Genomic DNA, 20,445 nt, shown 5'->3' on the forward strand with positions numbered 1-20,445 from the left:
ACGGCAGCGGATACTACGATTTCCTAGAAATTATTTATAGCCTTTTTAACTTACAGATGATTCTATGTGAGTTAGATAAATGTGCTGCATATCTTAGCTTTTTTAAATAACAGGCTTACACGCACGTCATTAACGTGTTTTACGCTCGATGTTTATTCCAATTCGATGCAGTTAAAAAATGGCACCGATATGAAAAATCGACGACTGAAAGCAAGCAACGCTGTTGTTTGTCCGGTGTTTCGATAAATGAGGAGAAGGACCGATTAATGGACAATCATAAGTAAGAATAACAGCCAGACGACTGTAACAATTTGCATAATGCGAAGTGACTGGTTATCACGTGCTGTCACGCGACTCATGCAGCCGGATCATAATAATAATTTAGTAAGATAACCAACGTAGCGGCAGGCAAAAATTGCGTCTCTGGCAGTGTGACGATGACTCATTTCACCATTTGTGATTGACCTTTTAATTAAAAAGTCAGACCTCAATTGTTTCGATCGATAAAGAAAGAATGAAAGAACGTGCAAAAAAGAAAGAATATAAAGCTAGGAAGAACTGAAAAAAGAAGGAAAGAAAACTAGACACGTTCGGCCGGACAGAGTATCTTCGAGATCACCCCCGGAAGGATTCCCCTGCTCCTCGTCTAGCTCCAGGGGAAACAGTCGATTCCGTGTACACGTCGACTAAGTGATCCGCAAACTTTCGTACTCCTGTCGCTTCGATTTCGGGGATACAGAATGAATCCCAATTCTCATCGGATCTCCCTCACTGGTGAATTTCTCGATTGTTCGGCGTAAAGCCACTCCAAGGGGCCAGAAGTAACGCGAGGAATGGCGATGGCAAAATATTACGACAAATTAAACTTGTGAAATTTACTTTCTCTTCTTTCTATCTTTCAGTTGGAAACTTCCTTTTTTCGTAGAATTTTAATAAACGTTTCCTTATTGGCAGACCTCTTCCATGACACGAATTTTAGCATTGCACGTTGTAACACGTGGCGTTATCTACGCGACACTTGTTTACATATCTGTCGCGTAAAATGCTAATTCTGTGCGTGCCTCGAAGTAGTATGGGCAACTTCAGTATTCACGAACTTCGCCCTACATATCGTGTAATTTTTGCTGAAATTGCAGAAACTTCGAGGCAGATTTCGAATAATTGATGCTCGGAAATTTCGAAATTTTTACCGAGGTAGAATATTCGTAATTTCATTTGAGAAATTATTTTCTCTCAAAATTATCGTCAAGATACGAAAAATCTTCTACAAATATACGAATTTCTAGAAAAGGTTGGTAAGGTTGAATAAAAGAAATTACTAACTTTATGACTTTCCGTTGACTAGTCATGCTACAGTATCGTTGCACAAAGTTCTGCTGGCAGCCGAAGATGGACAGGCTCATGAATAATTGACCCAAGGTTGCTGACAGAGTCGTCACTCGGAGGGTGGGATCCAAATTTGTGCTGAAATCAGAGACCGGCCCTATTGACTCGCCAGAAATTGAAGTAACAGTCGATCAAAAGCGTTCTCGTTTTCAAAATGCCCGACGTTACAGGTTTAACTCGGAGACAAACGCTTCGAGTTGTTTTTCACTGAAAATGCACCGAAGCAAACGAGGATTTGGGCTAATTCGATAGGGACCCACGGTTGTAATTCGAGGTTACGTTATTCCTTCTTCACTGCCTCGCTTCGAGAGACGAGTGTTTTGAATTAGAATTACGCGATGAATGTCTCGTAATCTTATTGCTGCTCTTAGGTAGATGTTGCTATAACGTCCACAGAGGATCGATTGTTCAGAGCCAATGTTAAAATAATAAAACCATGTGAACGTCCCCTTCGAACTAACACCGATTTATTATTCGGTTAGATCATACAGATATTTCGTACGGAACGTGAAACAATTTCAAGCTCACGAGATCGTCGATAAATGTCCAACAAAATAACGTGTGAAATTCATCTGATTTTAATCCCTAATGGCCTACTTAATTTCGGCACTTAGATAATCAATCTATATTTGTACTTACTTGAAAAAATCTAATCGACCACGTTCGTACGTCACGTTCAAAATCTTATCAGGTCCGATATCAGCGGAACCCTTAGCGATTATCACGAGCGAAACGCCGATCATCGTCACTCCTTGTATGACATCCGAGAGGATGGCTGCTTTCAAACCACCCTGCGAATAAAAAGACGAGCATTTTCGTTTGTAGTCTGCAATATTCGTTGATTCGAGTTTGATAGCGGAGGGCAACTGCAGATTATTAAAGGCCGCGTAAATGAATTCGAGAATGGGGACGTATCGATATAAGCAAGGCGATATAAAGCGGTAGATTTTCACACTTATGGCTCGTCACCGCTGTTCGTGTATGTTTTACGATCGCGCGTATCGTATTTACGATCCTCTCGACTGGAAATGCACCACGAGCAGGGACGAATAGTCTGCTTCCTCGGATCGCGAATAATTGATGGGACGAAAATACGGCGGACATCGTGAGGACGATTTAAATGTTTCAGTCTCCACGCGGAAAATCATCGGTCCTTGGAAACATTCTTCTCCGTTTGCATCGCCGCGTTACAGTAGAATCATGCTAGTCGATGAACTTTTGTTCTCGAATGAATATTTATGAGGTCACAAGTAACGAGGTTTTTCTGAGAGTTGAGTATAAAACAATGGAACTCGTCACCATCGGTCCTTTATATAAGGGGAATGGAAAGCTTAATAGGAAAGTGACGACAATTGTAGACAATGAGCGAAATACTTCACTATGTTGCAGATGTTTATGCAAATTTACATTTTTATGAATATTAGTAAAGAAATAGAATCTATCTAGGGATTATTCTTTCAGCCTTTAATTGTTATAAATATAATAGTACAGTATTTTTATATATTAGTATATACATTCTGTACTCTTCTGCACATTTAAATTTTCCATAAAAACATCAACAGTCTATATATCACTGGTTAATTTCCGTCAGATTGTTTTTCATAAGAAAGAAATCTCATTACTTATGAGATAACCTAATATAACTTGAAATGATATCATTTATTTCCGAAAATATTTCAGTCGAATATTTCTATCCTATTTCTCTGTACCGTTCTGTAAGCTAGATAAAACATTCTTTTGTAATTTTAATAGGATATTCAATCTCTTGGTTATATGCAATAGGACATTACGATACGCTTAACGTTTCATTTTTGTGATTCTGGAAAATCATTATTCGAAGCTTTTACGTTTAATATCAAACTTACCATAACACTGAAGACGACGGATATCGAGGTGATCCCCAAGATACTGGTCCAGTACGGCAAGCCAATCACAGCCTTCAGAGCGACGCAAGGCGTGAATATCGTGACGGCCAAGTTCAACAGGCTACGTATCACGTAAGAGAAGCTCGCGAGGCATCTGACTAGCTTCGAGTTGAACCTGGTGGATTAGCATAATTACAAGAGGTCTATTCTCCGACACGGCCGGACATAATCGTTAAACACGAGAGTAGTTTCAAGGTTCATAGGAAAAATCAAACTCTAAAAACTATCTGAAACAATCGTTTCTATTTAAAGAAAGAGTCTAGAAAGGTTCGCAGTATCGCGAAAAAGAGAAGAAGAGTGGGGATTATGTCATGGCTGGTATACGTAAATTGAAAATGTAAAGCAGCCTGATTTCGGCGAAGCAAACGACGATATCGAGCTCGTCGGGCATCGTGTACACGGTGAATTTAAATTTCCCCATGATCCGTCACGTGTCCGCGTGATTTCGAAGCGAAACGCCACGAAGTCGAGGCGTTCTTATTTCGGGGAGAAAAAGCTGATGCTACGCTTGGTATTCCGTTTAGACAACAGAATCTATTAACTTCCTCGGTCATCGATTATTTCGATATATTTTCGAAATATGAAATTTACATGAAACAAGTACATCGGTTGCTTCATCGCGGCATCAAATTTTCCATCCGACAGAAGAAGAGATGTTTTCTTTCGTGAGAATTCAAATTTCCAAGATACAATATCCAAGCTAGCGTTTCTCAACGTATATTCCCACGAATATCGCGAAATAACACGATTCTCGCAGATAATTACCTCATATCTAGATACTGATAGACTGACGTGATGCCGAGGCTGTAGTAAACAGGGACGAAGATGAAGCACACGATGGGATACGCGAGCAGCATACCATAGATGGTCTCCCACATGGCGCTACCTCTGTAATACAGCTCTGACGGATAGCCGAGGAAAGATCGGACACCAAGGGTGCCACGGGCGATGGACAACATCATGGCGCCCATCGAGACGTTTCCGGTGGCGAATACATAGTCCGCTTTGGTGGTTTCCTTTCGACGGCCACGAAATTTGCCCCATAGCGGAATGACAAACGCGGCGATGATACAGCCGACGAACACCAGATAGTCGATTACCATGGACGACGCGCCGATCGTCATCCTGGGCTCTCTTGCGGGGCCGTTTCTTCCTTTACTATCGAGTCCTTTCTGGTAGCGAAAAATAAGAGCGTGTCAATGCTATCGACGTAGATCGAGCTTATCCTGAACGACCTCGTGTTTGAATCTACCCGCGAAACAGTCTCGAGTTTAGTTATGTTTACAGGTGTCGCGCTCGGTTCCCTTCGACACCTTGACCAGTGAATGCCGAGAACTCAGAACGATCGTTGCGTGACAAAACGATTCGCGTCGCGTTCACGCGTTTCTTTAGCTAGAATTTTCGAACGTTTTACGACGTGATCGTAAACGTACACGTGTTGCGTGTTCGTGGAGAGCGTCGCGATGCTTCGCGAGTCTGTATCGAGTAGCGATAGAAGATTGATGTGATCCGATGCGATCGGAACGGCAGCGCGTACTCTGACTGAACGCAGTCCGTAAACCACTTCACGTTATTATGTTCGGGACGAGGAGCGAGATAGAGCTATCCGCAGCGATAGAGCGACGAACATCGACTCGAGACTATCTTCCGGCAAGTGCGAGGAAAGGGGTAAGGGTAATAGAGTGGAAGGGACTGGTAAGACACTGCCAAAGCTTTTTCTTATCTTCTATCGCTTTATTGTTTATCGGCGTTTGCACGCCGCATTAGGCTCCTCGTTTGTTCACTTACGTTATTTGTTTATCGATTCGATGCGCAATGGTTCTTCTGAATTTAATAAGCCTATCCGTAATTCTGTCTAAACGACTGTTTAACGCTGATATAAATCAACTAGCAGTCGTTTGTGCCACGTGAGCCAGGTAATCGGATTCTTTGCGTTTAGAAGACCGAGAACAACAAGAGCTTAGAAACTTGCTTGTTTAAGTGCTTGTAGTAGCATTTAATGCATAATAATTCAGTAAATCTCACTTTGTTTGCAGTTACTTAGAAATTAAAGGTAGATGTGGTGTTGTCGTGTACTATTCCAAATTCTATGTACAATAGTATAGGGATTATTAGAATAACTGGTCTTTGATAATCAAGATTTAAGGAGGAAATGAAAATTATCGAATTTGGAGCTTTCCTCTCGTTAAAGCAAATATTTTGTTTATGATATCTGTATTCTTGCAGATTTCTTAATTATCGAGGACGTAACTATCTTTGATATATTTAGTCAAGGAAAACTTTATATGTACGTATATCGTGACGCATCGATCACAAAAAAGAAGTAGAATCACTTAACTTCTCAAGATAAGAAATTATCATTAGAATATTTATATCGCATACTGAAAATGAACACGAGAGAACCAAATAGAAAGAAAGAGTCAACAACGTAATCTTGAAGAATATTTAGTGTCTTGAAAAAATCACTTTTTTTGACCTAATCTACTTTCCTATTTTAGTACAAATTTGTATATTCTTTTACGTTATTACACTTACGTCACTCTTATACTTATAGAAAAATTACAATCTCATTATCAGAATCGTGTTACCTTGAATCAATCGCTATTGAGAAAAAAATTTCCTTGGCGGGCAATTTTTTCTATTAATTTTTTTTTTACAATTTTATGGAATACATTCCATACAGTTTAGAGACGCGTAATTCGAGTTATCGATCCTTGTCACGGCTCCACAAACTCGCTATTGTCTCGTTGATTTTCGGAAATCAGGAAATATTCCATTGGACGTTGTTCCATCGACATACCTGCGTACACTCGCGAATATCCTCGAGCCTCGACTCTCGTTTCCGCAGTTACAATGCGAAATCAATTGCAAGCTATTTATCGTGCTGCGTTTAACCCATTTCGCCCGAGCAATCGAACGGTCGGCCGCTCCGAACCACGTTCCTCGCGAGAATATTTCGTATGCGGATCAGGAATTCTTTAACCGGAATTGTTTCTTCGTCTAAAACAAATGGGACAGTACGAATTTCTTTATTGAGTTATAGTAACGTCGCTTGTTCTCTGCAGACTTGATAAACAAATGTGAATCAATTGCAGAAATTACTTGGAGAGAGATCAATTAAAAGATTAAGATTCTTTTCTTATGTAATTTATCTCTGATAAAGAATACGCACGTTTAAACAGAATATGTTTCTGCGGATAGAGGAGAAGCGGAGTTATCATGCATTTTAATCCGTAATTAAAAATTAGAATCCCGGATGTTTTCTACTTATATCGACACGATTATTCTCCTTCTGTAAGTTACGTACGAGAACTTTCGTTCGTACGAACGTAATTCGCTTTAGGGTTATCAAAGATCTCGTTGATTTTTTGTGAATTCTCCTATCGCGTCTACCCCACGCATTTTCTAGCGATCAAGCTCGCCGAAACTTTACGAATTATGTAAATAACGATAGAGGCGTGCATAGATATAACGCAACTGGAATCATCTGCTCCAGTTCAGCTGATACGTCGGCCTCGGTGTCATAAATAAGGCAATAAATACCGCTGCTGGCATGTGACACACGAGCCACTTGTTTTCTGCGTGCCTATCGAAACTCGTTCGTTCGTGACAATTAATCCAACAGCGATGGACGAATCATCGAACAGCCGTACAACATGAAACGAACACAGAGAACTAGATGCATCATCCTCTAGCTAATCATATCTAACTCGGGCCAGTGACCCTGCAGCTTTCTAAACCCTAACCTCGATTTTTTCCGATCTACCTCAACTTCAAATTGAGTTGCGTTTGGTCTTGAAATCTCTTGCTTCTCTCTCTCTCTCTCTCTCTCTCTCTTTCTCTCTCGTTATTCTACTCTACTCGATTCTTTTCGAAGGAAAGATTTCTTCGGCTTTAATCGCTCAGTTTGAAGCTACGTCGCTACTCGTCGACGCGCCCCGGTGAAATCACAAGGGAAGGAACGAGCTACTTGTACGGTCGAGCCAAGTGGCGCAGTCACCGTGAAACGCACGGCGCCGCAGTCAATTTCATTCGCTCGTCCTTGTCGTCTGCAGGTATCAAGAGAGCCACCGCCTTCCTTCCCTATACCAAGATCAGACGGCTGCCTTCTACTTAGATACGTGACACCCAGCCATGCCGCGGCGCCGACACCGCGGAAATTTCCCTGAAAAACTCTAATCTGTCGACGTCTGACTCGTCCCATTCGTTTCCCCTTCGCTCTCTGCCGCCAAACTACTGTGCACGAATGGAGACGAACGTGTGAAGGGAACCAGACGAACACTTATCAGTATGTCTTTAGGTAGCTAAGAAATTCAGGTCGAGGACGTAATTAATTTCGTGAGGTGTTGATTCTATCTGAAGGTGTGTTTAAGCGTTCTTGGTAGCACACGAGCGACAGCTTCTAAAATAAAAATAATTTCTAGAATAGAGATAGCATATATACATATTTTTTTATATGTGTGTATATATATATGTATATGTTCTTGGAATTATTTTATCGATTTGTAAATGTAAATTCCGCGACTGACAATTTCGGAGATTCATACGAATGTCAATTGCATAATTCATCGAGGGATTTCTGCGATATTCTTTTTTTGATAAATGTTGCGTCAGCGTGACAGATGTAATTACACGTGAGTCAATTGGAATCTTCGGTCGACGTACAATGGCTTGTCACGTGAATATTGAATAACATAATTGATCATCACGCCATCAAGGGTCTTCGCCGATTCGCATTCGACCAGCTCGCTTCTCTTTGTTTAAGATGCAGAAATGATACATAATTATCGCGTTTAAACGACTACATACAGAACTGAAATATGTCAATCTCCAGAAACTCAGCTTTTTTTCACAACTTTTTCATCTTCCATCGTACGAAGCGTTGTTCCCGTATCGCCACGCGTTACTTAACGCGCGTTTGAGAACAATGCGGGTCGTATAATGCAAAGGAAACGTCAAATGTTGACGAAAGACTCGGTAACGGTAGTGTTTTTAGCCAATAGCTATACTAACGCTGCAAGCTTTTTCGTACCGTGCACTTTGAAACAATGAGCCCGTGACGTTTCCTCTTTATACGCATTTCTATCTACCAGTGTCCCATTCCGTTCCATGGCCTTCGACGCCTTGTCTAGAATCTCACCCCGAACATTTTGTCCGGACGTAAAAACCTCTTACATTCTACGTAAAAACCAAGGAAACTTTACGCTTCCTCTGATAAAGTAGCATTTCGTGCCGTATATTTTTCTCTCCGTAGAACGAGGGATTTTTTTTATAATCCACTGCATTCAGGAGATCTCGAGAGCACGTTTGAAATCTGGAGAATCTTAATCCCTGCCATGGAAAGCATCTTGCGAGCCGTGCTTCCTTGGAGCTGAATCCCAATCCATTTCCCTCTTTCACGGAAATCAGATTTATAAATTCAGAAGCAAGGTGTGGCTCGCTTAAGACGTAGGTCGGGGCTGGACAAGAAATTAACCGTGACCGGTGAAATCGCAGAAATTGCGACGAAAAGTTCTCGATGTTTGATCGTGCACGTGAGATATCAGGAAAATCCCAAAGACGTCAACGTGTTGCGGATCTTTGGAACGGAAGCTAATTGTAAAATCGATTTGCAAGGAACAAAGGCGGATAACATCCTTTCATCGTCAACTTCAACGAACGGAGATGGTGGATGTCTGTTTTATGGAAGCGAGATGACGGCTGGAAGCAGTGATAAATTTCTCTTATTCCGTAAACAGTGATAGTGGCAACATCTAACAAGCTTTTCGTGAAGAAAGGCACGTAAGATTCAAACGCGAGCATGTGATTGCCAGTTATTTCGCAACACGCGATTAACCGAGAACTTACGAGACACTGTCCAATTTATCAACGACGGTATACCCAGAGCTCGCGCAAGAAGAATTTCGTTTACCCAGCACGCGTCTCGTTTCAAAATCTTTTTGGACGCTCGACGATCATGAATGACATCGCTTGAATTACGAGGAGCGGTACTTAATTAGATCGTTAGAGAGGATCGTTAGCGAAGAAATTTTCCACAGTTCCTTATCGATGGTGTCAAGAGTCATGGGCAAACAACGTTAGAAAGATTACACTTGTTACGTGTTTTTTATTCGGTATAAGCACCGAAAAAAACCAGTAGAAAAAATTCCCTTGTGGTTATCACGAATGGCAGCTTCGCGTAGATTTAACGATCTCAATTTAACTGATTGCTCGTTATCAACAGCCGCCGGCTAGTATGATTAATTCGTTGGTAGAAGAAACTACTTACGTAGAGGGGAGAGCACGTGCTTCGAGTTCACGGAAGCTGATCGATCACGAGAACGGTTGTCACGAGACAAACAATTGGTAGACCGCGAATTAAATCGACGTCTCGATGCTAGTCGGCTCTCGGAGAGCGGCAAATCCATTGCGACCTATCGGAGTTGGGGAGCGGATGCAAATTTATTCGCGACGCGTGATTCCGATCAGCCAGGGCCAATGAAATTTTTATCGGACCGACTGTGACGGATCGCTGCTTTTGGTACTTTTGTTCTTCTCGAAATTTCTTGAGCAACGAAAAATGTGTTGAAAACCCAACCGCTTCGAAATATCGCAAACTTTTGTTCAAAATCTATTTCTAAAGAAATGTTAGGTTCGAACTCGATCGACCGACACAAGTTTTTTTTTTACCTTCTGCTCGATAAACCAGCCATCGATCGAAGTATTTCCTATTCCTTTAAATAGCTGATCGACCGAAAATCGTTTAACGGCATTACGACATTTTTCTGGAATTTTTCACGGGAAAATTGCTTTCGCCGAACGATGATCGACGGTTCCGGCGCGATAGGGAAAGCTGCACCTCGCTGCCTACCGATAAACTCGACGCGATACAGCTACACGGTGTCTTTTTCTTTTTCAGCCTCCACTTCGTGTGCACTTCGCCGACCTGTAACAAGAAGGACCTTCTACTTTGCTGATATCGATGCACTTCGTGGATTTATGAACGATCTACAAAGTAATTGTGCAGCGAAGCGGTAACGCCATGGTTGATGAAAGCTGGAACTTTTTCGAAGAGACAAAGTTTAAGCGCGAATTTGACAAGAAAGGAATCCCTTTGCATTATCCGTCGATCGTTAACGCTATGACGATCGTTTAGTTTCACGCCAACAATAGATAAGATATGATTTTTGTTATTTGTAGGAAAATTTAACGACTTTGAACATTTCTCGCTAGTCATCATAACGTTAATAACCATTAAGATTATTGTACCAGAAGACTCGAAAAGTGTTAGAAGGACGACGAAGAATCTCGATCGATTTCAATAGCATGTAAAGTTTTGCAAGAGTTATTATGAAAATTTGATAAAACTGAGCAAGCTTTCTATTGCAAGATGCGAGAACGACGAACGAAAGAAGAATAAATTGAATGATAAAAGAGTTTACTGGAAGCATCCATGAATCAATTATACGACCGAGGCATTTGATACGATTCTATAACGTTTCGCTTTTGGACATTCGTTTCCCAGCTATTACGGCTGGCCGAACGTTGCGGTTCAATCGTAAATGGCGATTGCTTGCAAATTTAATTGAAGTTTTCATCGAGCGCAGCTTTTCAAATTATTGCGTTTCTATAGTGTCATATATGGAGGAAAAGAGATGGAGAATAAAAAAAGAAAAGGAAGAAAGGATCTCCGCTGTAAATACGATAGCTTGGCTCTTTTCGTCGCGATTCGATTCTCGAGGAATCGTATTCAACGAGACGAATATAATGAACCGTGACAACCCGAAATAACATTGCGTAAAAAGCAATCCTCCGAGACGGTCGATCTGTTTCTTTTATCCCGTCTGCTCTGTTCAGAAGCAACGCGAACGAACAGAAACTTGTGACGTACGAGTCGCGATACAAATTCGCGTCTCATGAAACTTTCATTACCGATTGATTTCTCGCTTGGTAGCTGATTTACAAATCGAGTATTAAAATTCGCTCTGGAACAGTCGCGTTTTCATCGACAGACAAATATATCCTTCTATCCGTTCCTTTTAATATCGTCGAAACAGAAATTTTCGCATTCGCCAAGAATTTCCCAAGAGGCTAATCGATTCTCCATTAGTACGGCGACTACTTGTGAATCGTCATACGTGAAAAGACTGTTTAATTAACGATTATTCGGAGGAGATTTCGAGTTCGACGATGGTTTCGGTGACTCTATAGAAAAATTCTCGCATGACGAGCATCAGCGATAACGGTATTGTAATTGGTAGCCGGAGATTAACGATAAACCATATCAGCTGCTCCGGCCTTTGCCAGCACGGATTGTATGCATATTGCATGAGCTTCGGTCTTTTATTATTTTTCCTTGCTTTTTTCGTTACTCTTTTAATACACGACGGTGGTCGTGATCTCGCGAGTTGAACCAGCGAGAGCATAATCAAACTGCTTTGAAAGAAAAAAAAAGGAGGAAAAAGAAAAAGTAAAGACAAAAGCCTCGCAACAGGAGAACTATTTTAAAAGTTATATCGATCAGTTTTCATCTTGATGTGTTTATAGGAAAACTAAGCGAGCTGAAATTTTCGAGCTCGATGAATTACACGAGTATTTCGCTTTTAAACGAAACAAGAAGGAAAGGAAGAAGAGGTTTAGGATAACGTTGAAATTGGAATCATCACCGGATGCAAACGCGTACCGAAATCGAAGCTTTCTACGAGTTTCTAAAATTCTACGAAAGCATTTAAACTCTGTACAACGTCCGAAACGATAATAACGTATAATTGAAATAATTGAAACTAGGGATCTAGAACGACAGTCAAAATTGTTCCTTAATTGCGTCCTCGCTTAGCTCTGAAAGAAAAAGAAAGGAAAGAATAGGAAACAATTTCCTCTAGTTCTTAGGGGACGATAAATCTTCGACGGCGTAACTTAAAGCATTTTCCTGTAATTCTCAAATCGGCACTCTTAAACGTTCTCAACTCGTCAGCCGAATTTCCTGTCGGATTTCGGCTAGCAGTTTCTTCAGCGGTCGTTCTAGGAAAGTTTCCAAGCTCGCGATAGCTCGCGTTCGACAAACGAAAAACACTCGAGAACGGGATAGCGTGGCGTCTGCTCGATTCGAAGGCGATGTCGGAAACAGGACAGGGATTTTTCTTGCGAGGACGCGTGCATCGTCGCGTTCGGTCTGTTTCTGTGCGTCACGAGACGCGGTTGGATCGACGCCAAATCGCGGCGACGTCGCACAGATCGGGAAACTGCGCTTGTCGCCGCGATTCGACAGCTTCTCGACTCTCGACGAATTCCTAACGCAAATAGGATCGACGTTCTTATTCGTTTCGTAGATTTCGGCCATCCGGTTGAACTGTCGTTTGCCTGTTTGCTTTAAGGTAACGATGTTTGCTCGAAATATTTAATATATACAGTGCTTCTTTTATTGATTTTGCGGAATATTTGATTAGTAATATTATTAGCGTGGTTAGGTTATTTTTATTACGCACGGATGAAGATATAGATAGCCTGTAATATATACAGGCACATTGAAGTACCTTCTTGAGCCATCGTATAAGAATAACAAAAATATGTATATTCTAGAACGTAATCTGAGAAGATTAACTTTTCTTGCAAAACGTTTACATAGATCGGACGTACATATAAAAATTTGATACTCTTACTTAATAACGGGTCTCTTATTGGCGAGTGCAGCTTATCGTTAGTAATATCTTGGCATGCTTTGGAATAACTTTTTGGCATATGAGACAGGTAGCGAGCGTCATATTTTTCAAATAGGATTTGCTTGAATTTTAACTTCTGAATGCGTTTGCTTTGAACTTTACATTGGAAATTTGCATACGGACTTTGCAATGAGATTTGCATAGGAAAACTGGGATGGGGATTATATTAAAACTATTGCTTTTAAAAAATCATGCCGAAAATCGATTGACGTAGGGTCCACGAAAATATCTATCACGGAATACGCTTTTTCATTCATTAAAGTGTCATACGAATAATACCGACCAAGCTCGTAAGATCTTCTCATCTCTCAGACTTGTTTACTTGATTGACTCAGTAGAGGCATACGTATTAGAGATACATTAAGTGTATTGAACAGCGTAGTATTTAATGATAAATTTTCTTGGAAAGGATTAGACTCATCCTTAAGTAAGAACGTATTAGTACCTTGTTACAAAGAAAATTCATCTTCAGAGATATTTCTTCCGAAGTATCGTAGCTTGCAGCTTCACTAGCAATAAAGTAGATAGAAAATAAAAAGAGAGAGAAATAGAACATGAGCCAAAAGCTGGGATAAGAATTAGAGTAAGTTGGAAGACTAGAACAATAGAGTGATGTATCCTGGCGGGACCTGTAGCCTGTACTTTGAAACTTCTCGTACAAAATATAGTGGTAACATAGAAAACGCGGGGGAAAAATAAAATTTGCGGACAGCGCTCTCTAAAGTGCCATCTAAGCGAGACGAGGTTTCCCTGTTGAAGCTCCGGTCTCTTCTTCCTTTTCTTTTTTTCTTCATTCGAAACCTCGCTCTTGACGTCACACTGATGTATCTTTATTTTTACACGAGCACTACATGATGCAGTCCGACATTTCGGTGTTACGTTTATAATACGTGATAAGAGGCGATGATATATGAACTTGGATCGTACAAACCTCGCTTAAAATGTATATTACTGGCGCGAAGGACTAAGATTGCATACCTATATCCCGTATCTTACAGGATGATGTAAATCGAATCTTAAAGTTAACAGAATCGTCATGGAGCAATAAGAATCGTACTTGCGTGAAAACAACGATATACGATCTTCTAATAAAAATTCACAGTTCGAGACAATTTCGATAATTCAGACTCGAGATATTTATGACACATTCTCGGAGTAAGACGTGAACGAAAGAAAGAAAGGCAAATTACATCGATAAGAATGGATTAGGGAGAGAGTACGAGAAAACTTCATTGCACCGTGTCGTAATATCGTTCAATGTTTGATATTTAAACACGCGTTCGCGTATTACCATTAATGTGATAAATTGGCCTTAAATCATTTTATGTACACACGAGCGACGATGTTGTCACCATTAAACACGAAAGATCTATTGAGAATCACGCAATTATTCTACTATCTTTCGTAAAAAAGATCTCGTGACTCACAAGAATGTTACGAGCCTCTTAAAACACCCGGGAAAAACAAACGAATGTTATTAACTTATTACCGTGTTACTAATAAGACTTTAAGTATGGGCGTAATGCCGATAAGAAGAGAAACATCTCTCGCGAAATTGCAGCTGGCCTGTTCTTCAACTGATTTTAAGGAACGAGAGAACGGAAAGAAGAGGATGCAAAGTACACTCTGCGCTAAAAATACATATTTGTTTAAACGAGTCTGTTGCGCGCTCATTAAGTACGTCGCTGTACGCAAATACTTTTTCATTAAACGTTTCGAGAAACGTTTTGTGTTACGAAAACATGCATTGATGTCTGGTAACTATGACATTGATAACAATGCTTGATCTAGAGAGAAAAACATTCGTGAAATATGTCGCATAATTCGTCTGGCAGAAGTCGATCGCCCGACCCCCGGCAAATACAGATCCGTCTTAATTAGCAACTTCATTAACGACGATAAGGACATTATTCGACTTAGTGCTCGCATCATCTACGGCAGATCCAAATCTTGCGTCACTCCCACTGTTATCAATCATAGAATTCGAGTTCCCTCATTAACGTTAATCGAGAGCGAAGAAGGATAAGCAATTTACGCCGCGATAAATATCAATCTTCCATTTAACGAGAATATTCGTGTTAATCGATAGCAAAATTTATCCATACCTTTCTTTACTATAGTCGAAATCTTTCTAGCATCGACGAGCGCCAGCGTCGCCTGCATCGAGTGTAATAAATAACACACCCATTGCCTTGTTAACGAATGTTAATGCAAAACGAATGATTTCTATAAAACGAAAAAAGAAATGAAAAAAAAGATGATCTCATTGCGACTGTTTAGAACAATGATAAATAGGTGATGAATGTTCGTGCACGGTGTTAGCTGCCAAAATGCAGAGTTTATTTTTGTCGATTAGGCAACTGAAATGCAATAATAGTTGTTTCTTTCATAAAGTATTTTTGGCAATGATACTTGATAACGAGCGACGTTTATTTCTCACGAATGTTTCATGAGTGTTTATTTCTTTATATGAGCGATTAACAAAGTTTAATCAGTTCGGTACTTGGGAGCGAGCTACATCTCGATACTTGTTACTTATTAATCGACTCGTTATCTTTTTTTTTGGCAATGAATCGCGCGTAATTTACGAGCAAGAAAATATAATATAAGAGATTCGATTATATCTTGAAAATTGCCCCTCGTGTTACATTCGAGGAACAAGTAAGAGAATCTTACGCAATCAAAGCGTTATTGAACGTCGATGCGAGGTGAATTTGCAGATCGAAGTTCTGCTTGCGAGCCACTGTAGCTCAAAAGACATCCTCATCGATAATTTCATTATATTGTCAAAATCGAGAAATCGTCACGGCTCGATGGTGTCTGCATTTGAGCACGTTTGCCAGCCCACTTCTGGATGAGTTAATCCTCACGGTGCACCACGGTACGTCATTGCGCATTGCTGCGCCATCGTTACACTTGGCTATCCTCCAGATGCATCGGGGACCGATGGCGAGCGCCAAGGGCCAGAAAAGTTCGACTACTGGTCGATTCTGGAGTCGCGACGTGATTTAAATTTTCGCCGAAGTCGATCGAACTCGTTTCATGAGACTTTAGATCTCCCCAGATTCGTTAGAGTATTCTCTCTGCTGCACTTGCACTCTGATTAACTTTACTCGGTCTGATTAAAGACCGTATAATCCCCTCTGTTCCGTGAAAGATTTTCGCGTTGGTTTCGGCAATCGTTCTTGTCGTGCAACTTTATAAATTATGCGCGGCTGCTTTTTCGTCCATTTTGGTGATTAATCTATCCCACTGCAAGGACAATTAATTTATCAGCGTCGAGACCGCTGCGAATTATTTGTTCAACTGAATACAAGTATGTGGAAGTTACGTTTTGCTGCGTTTTATTTGAGTCGGATCGTTTTATCGATCTCTGCGATTTGTTATTAATTAGCTCGATCCGCTAATTATAAATTACAAGGAGAATTCACGAACAACGTGGAGCACTTTTATTACAGAAAGTTAACCACACTTCGTTTGTCAATTTCGATTTAACTAATGAGTCACGGTTAAATTTAATTTAAACATAAGCTAAATTACCACATATACATATTTACATACAGCAAGTCTGCATTGCGGAATGAAATCTAAAGCCACATTTTAAAAATGTTTCCGTTTGAATTGTTGTATGTCAATATGTATTCAGTTTTTTTTTTTTTATCAAAATTTTTTGCTAGCTCTAGGCGCAAAATATATATCGGGAGAATTCCATCCAATAGTTTCAACGGTTACATCGGCGAAAATTTTTCGATCGTTTATGGTGACAGAATCGATGCTCTGACACCTGACGCGTGACGACAGTTGCGTCCAATGCAATCATCAATCGGCCAACGATCGTCGCCAGAACTCGACACGTTTTCACATTTGATGAGTCAACACATCGCGAACGGATTCGCTGTTTTTACTCGGATAGTGCGATAATCTGGAGTGTGATCGTGATCACGAATCGTGACGATTAATCACGTTTTATATCTTTCTCAGAAAATTGCCTTAATGTTTCTCGTATCTTGTATATATATTCATATAATAGACTCGGCATTTACGTTTAGTTAAATCGTTATTTGTTCACAAGCGATCCGAAAGATTTGCACAACTGTCACGAACTTTGTGCTGGTTTGTTTAATCCAAATTTTGAATAATTAGAATCATGAAACCGATAGCGAATCGATGTGTACGATACGTACACGGAATCTTCCAGAGATCATAGACGATGACACGTTCGAGTTTAAAAATAATTCTTCAATTGCTAGGTATGCAAATATTTGCCACGAAACAGGCGTTTCTTTGCGACGCTCACGAGGTAAATTTTTGGTTGCACGTTCTTGTTTATCAGAATTTTTCGCCCCACGTGCCAGTTGAACTTTATCTATCATCATTTTTTATCGCAAGTCACGTGAAGCTCCACGTTTTAGTAAGACAGCGACATTTACAACGTATGACGTTAATTTCAATTTGCAATTTAAGGTAAACTGATAACTGATTATACTTCTTACTCAATATCACGTGAATCGACGCGGCTGGTTCTTACAGAAAATCCCGAAATAACTAGGAAAAAATTGGAAATGCCGTGAATTACTTTTAGCAAGTTTTAGCAAGTTTTAGTAATGCGAAACATCTGTGAAGAGCAGATAAAGGAAAACGATCTGGGCAACGTGGATGACCTAAGTTTTTAAAAGTATTTTTCATCCTACTATCAAGATCGTTCTTAAAGATTCTAAAAAAAGAATATAAACACGATAAGAATGTACATACATTATTAGCAAATTTTGGCGTAATTAAGAAGAATTATGTTCACGTGATGGTTTAAGGGAATTACGTCGGTTTCCCTGACGCTTCAGTTTGAGGAAAGTCATGATGGAAGGAGAAATGGCCGTCAGTGGAAAGTTCCCGTAGCGTACAAACCAAGCGCATTAGCGGTTTAATATTATGCAAGTTTGACGTATTATGCTAGACTGGTAATCACGGTGTTTAACCGATTTATCCGCTAGTAAACACACGTTGATTCATGATACCGTCAACAATTAGTTCTCACAGGCAGCAATAAATTTCACGTGTGCTGGCAAACAGACATGGACTGGTAAACGAAGTCAAATAAAACGCTGTCAGTACGACAGAACTTTCTCTCTCTCTCTCTCTCTCTCTGTCTATCTTTTCGTTCAAATTCCGCGTCTGCAAACAGTGTCAAAAGTGCAAACTCGCTCATAAAGAAACAGTCTGTTTATCAGGGAATAATAGTCTTTTTCGTAGTTGTAATCGGTTTCGTAACTCTTTGGATCGTGTGCATCCTTTTTTCGAGCGTCGCTGTTTTCGACAGAGAAAGAGAGAAAAAAGAAACAGCTCGATGTTAATCAAACGAGAATCCACGGATGCAAAGTTTCTTTTTCTTCCTGTTACTCTTTTTTCGTTCGTGGCCAAAAGTAGATTTATTTGAAAGCAGCGGCGCGTCGCGTCGTTTCGCCGGTTCGTTTGAAATCCCCTTACCGTTTGCCGCTTCAAAGCGAAGTGGTGCTGTCGTCAAACTTCTTCGAATGCGATTTTCTTTAAACCACCGGTTCTCATGTAACGGTAGTACGTTCGTAGTCCTTATCCTTTCGATGGTTGAAAGGTACTAATTTCATTAGAAGAACTTCCCTACTATTAAAGAGACACGAAAACTTGTCTTTTCCTAATACCTCGCGCAGTTCATCCAATTCTTCTTTCTTTTTTTTTTTTTTTTTTTTTCTAACATTTCGTCACTGCTTATCTCTGTATGGATAGACAATGCGCAGATTTTCAATCCTCGAAAGAAAAACAATTCGTGGATTCGTACGATTCATCATTTGACGAATACTGTAAATAGTGATCTATCAGTGAACAACAAGTGTTACATGAATCTTTCAACCGGAAAATAATGAACGATTAATAGATGCACAAAACAAATTGTTGCAGTAACTTATTGCAGTCGAGCCTCTTTGAAAAACAATGACGGTTCAGAAAAAACCAAGGCTCTGTTAAGACTGCGTGTTTACTCGACGAAATTCTATTATATACTTTGGCATTTTCTCGAGATGAAGTAAGCAATTAATGAATATGAAATGCGTGAAAGGAGGAAGTTCAGCTCGCAAGTACCGCTCGCATCATTTAACGACAGATCTTGAAGTGACCGCGCGTAAGAATAGTTCGTAATCAACAAAATAATAAAACTCGGTTTACGGAAATATAGGAAAGGTATGCTAATTCCAAAAACTACGCATCGTTCGGTTTTTCCTGGTTATAAACGACCATCGATTATTCAATGGCAGTTATTTCTAAAGACCTGATAGTTTTATGATTCTATTGTTACGCTACGACACAAATCGTTGTCGCGTATTATCAGGATTTCCGTTAGAAATTCGCTGATGCAGCTGCTGTGAGTCGTTCACTGGATCGAGTTCTCAAAGTAGATGCACCATTAGTAATCGGTTACAGAGCTAACGAGTAGTTGGAGGTAAGTTGGAAACGCGTCGACGTATACACGCTCGTACGTAGGGATTCCGTGGAAGTTACCGGTGATCTAATCATCGGCGCCCATCGTATCAGGAGCCATTAAATCTCTTTAGCAGTCAAGCCGTTGAGTTATGTTAATTGCACATTCGATCATAGAGAAAGCGGAAGACGAGATAGAATTTTGAACGTAAAAAGAATAGTTATGGTTATAACGAGATTCAGATGTTTACACAAATTTGTATCTTTGTAAATGCAAATAAAAAAATTGGAATCTGGGCAGAAATTTCTTTCACGTATTAAATATCATAACGAGTCTACTTTGGATATTCGACATTTCTTTGGTTTCGTTACTTTAGTTGTAATGCATGATTTTTAATATAACGTGCAATTTTGTCTCAAATTTCCATAAATATATAAAAATCTGTTATCTAATTGTAATAAAAGAACACCAAAAGAAAAAAGATGTCAAAAGAACCTTGTATATTTTTACCTACGATCGGTAATATCATAATAATAAAGAACATCGACTAACTGACAATGATTGAGAGGAAAAAGAAAAACAAGGAGATAAAAAATTGTTACGAGCATGATTATGCGCAATTTTCGTAAAATTTGCGCCAGAAGAGCTATTGCTCGTTATTTTACGCAAGAAGATACGAGAAGATAGACAAAGGAGGTCGATGGATGTTCGACGCGCGTTACCGTGATTTTCTCAGCGATCTGCAAGATCTTCCGCAAAGGGCATTTTTCTGCGTTATAGTTATTTCGGGAGTAAATTGTCCGTATTGATAAAAATGGGCCGCGGTTTGTACACGGCGAGTACTCTCACGTTGGCGCCAAGAGTCGGCAACCGCAAAAGAACATAAAGAAACGAGGCGAAACTGGACGATGATATACGCGTTCCCGTGGCTAACGACGATTCTCTCTGATTTATGTTCGCTTTGCAACCTGGCTTGCGATGACGAACCTGT

At 40.1% G+C, this 20,445-nt stretch overlaps 1 protein-coding gene and 1 long non-coding RNA gene across 13 annotated transcripts in view; one reads left to right on the plus strand and one right to left on the minus strand.

Annotated features, from left to right (window-relative positions):
* The window catches only part of LOC126924390 (putative aminopeptidase W07G4.4), a 213,603-nt gene that overhangs the window by 22,321 nt on the left and 170,837 nt on the right, over positions 1-20,445 (minus strand). For 10 of the 12 annotated variants that reach the window (XM_050738826.1, XM_050738820.1, XM_050738822.1 and 7 more), the window contains 4 exons: positions 4,077-4,483; positions 3,252-3,426; positions 2,026-2,177; positions 1,324-1,464 (listed from right to left, as the gene is read on the minus strand). In XM_050738826.1, coding sequence (XP_050594783.1) covers positions 1,324-1,464; positions 2,026-2,177; positions 3,252-3,426; positions 4,077-4,435 — 827 coding nt within the window. In that variant the 5' untranslated portion in view covers positions 4,436-4,483. Of the gene's footprint in view, positions 1-1,323; positions 1,465-2,025; positions 2,178-3,251; positions 3,427-4,076; positions 4,873-20,445 lie in introns of those variants that run through there. The other 2 variants (XM_050738824.1, XM_050738825.1) reach the window with 2 other exon arrangements.
* On the plus strand, positions 4,833-11,281 carry LOC126924432 (uncharacterized). Its single transcript, XR_007713518.1, has 2 exons — positions 4,833-4,979; positions 10,210-11,281. It is a non-coding gene; the product is annotated as an uncharacterized LOC126924432 (long non-coding RNA).

This window comes from Bombus affinis, chromosome 14, assembly GCF_024516045.1.
Source record: "Bombus affinis isolate iyBomAffi1 chromosome 14, iyBomAffi1.2, whole genome shotgun sequence".
Taxonomy (NCBI): Eukaryota; Metazoa; Arthropoda; class Insecta; order Hymenoptera; family Apidae; genus Bombus; species Bombus affinis.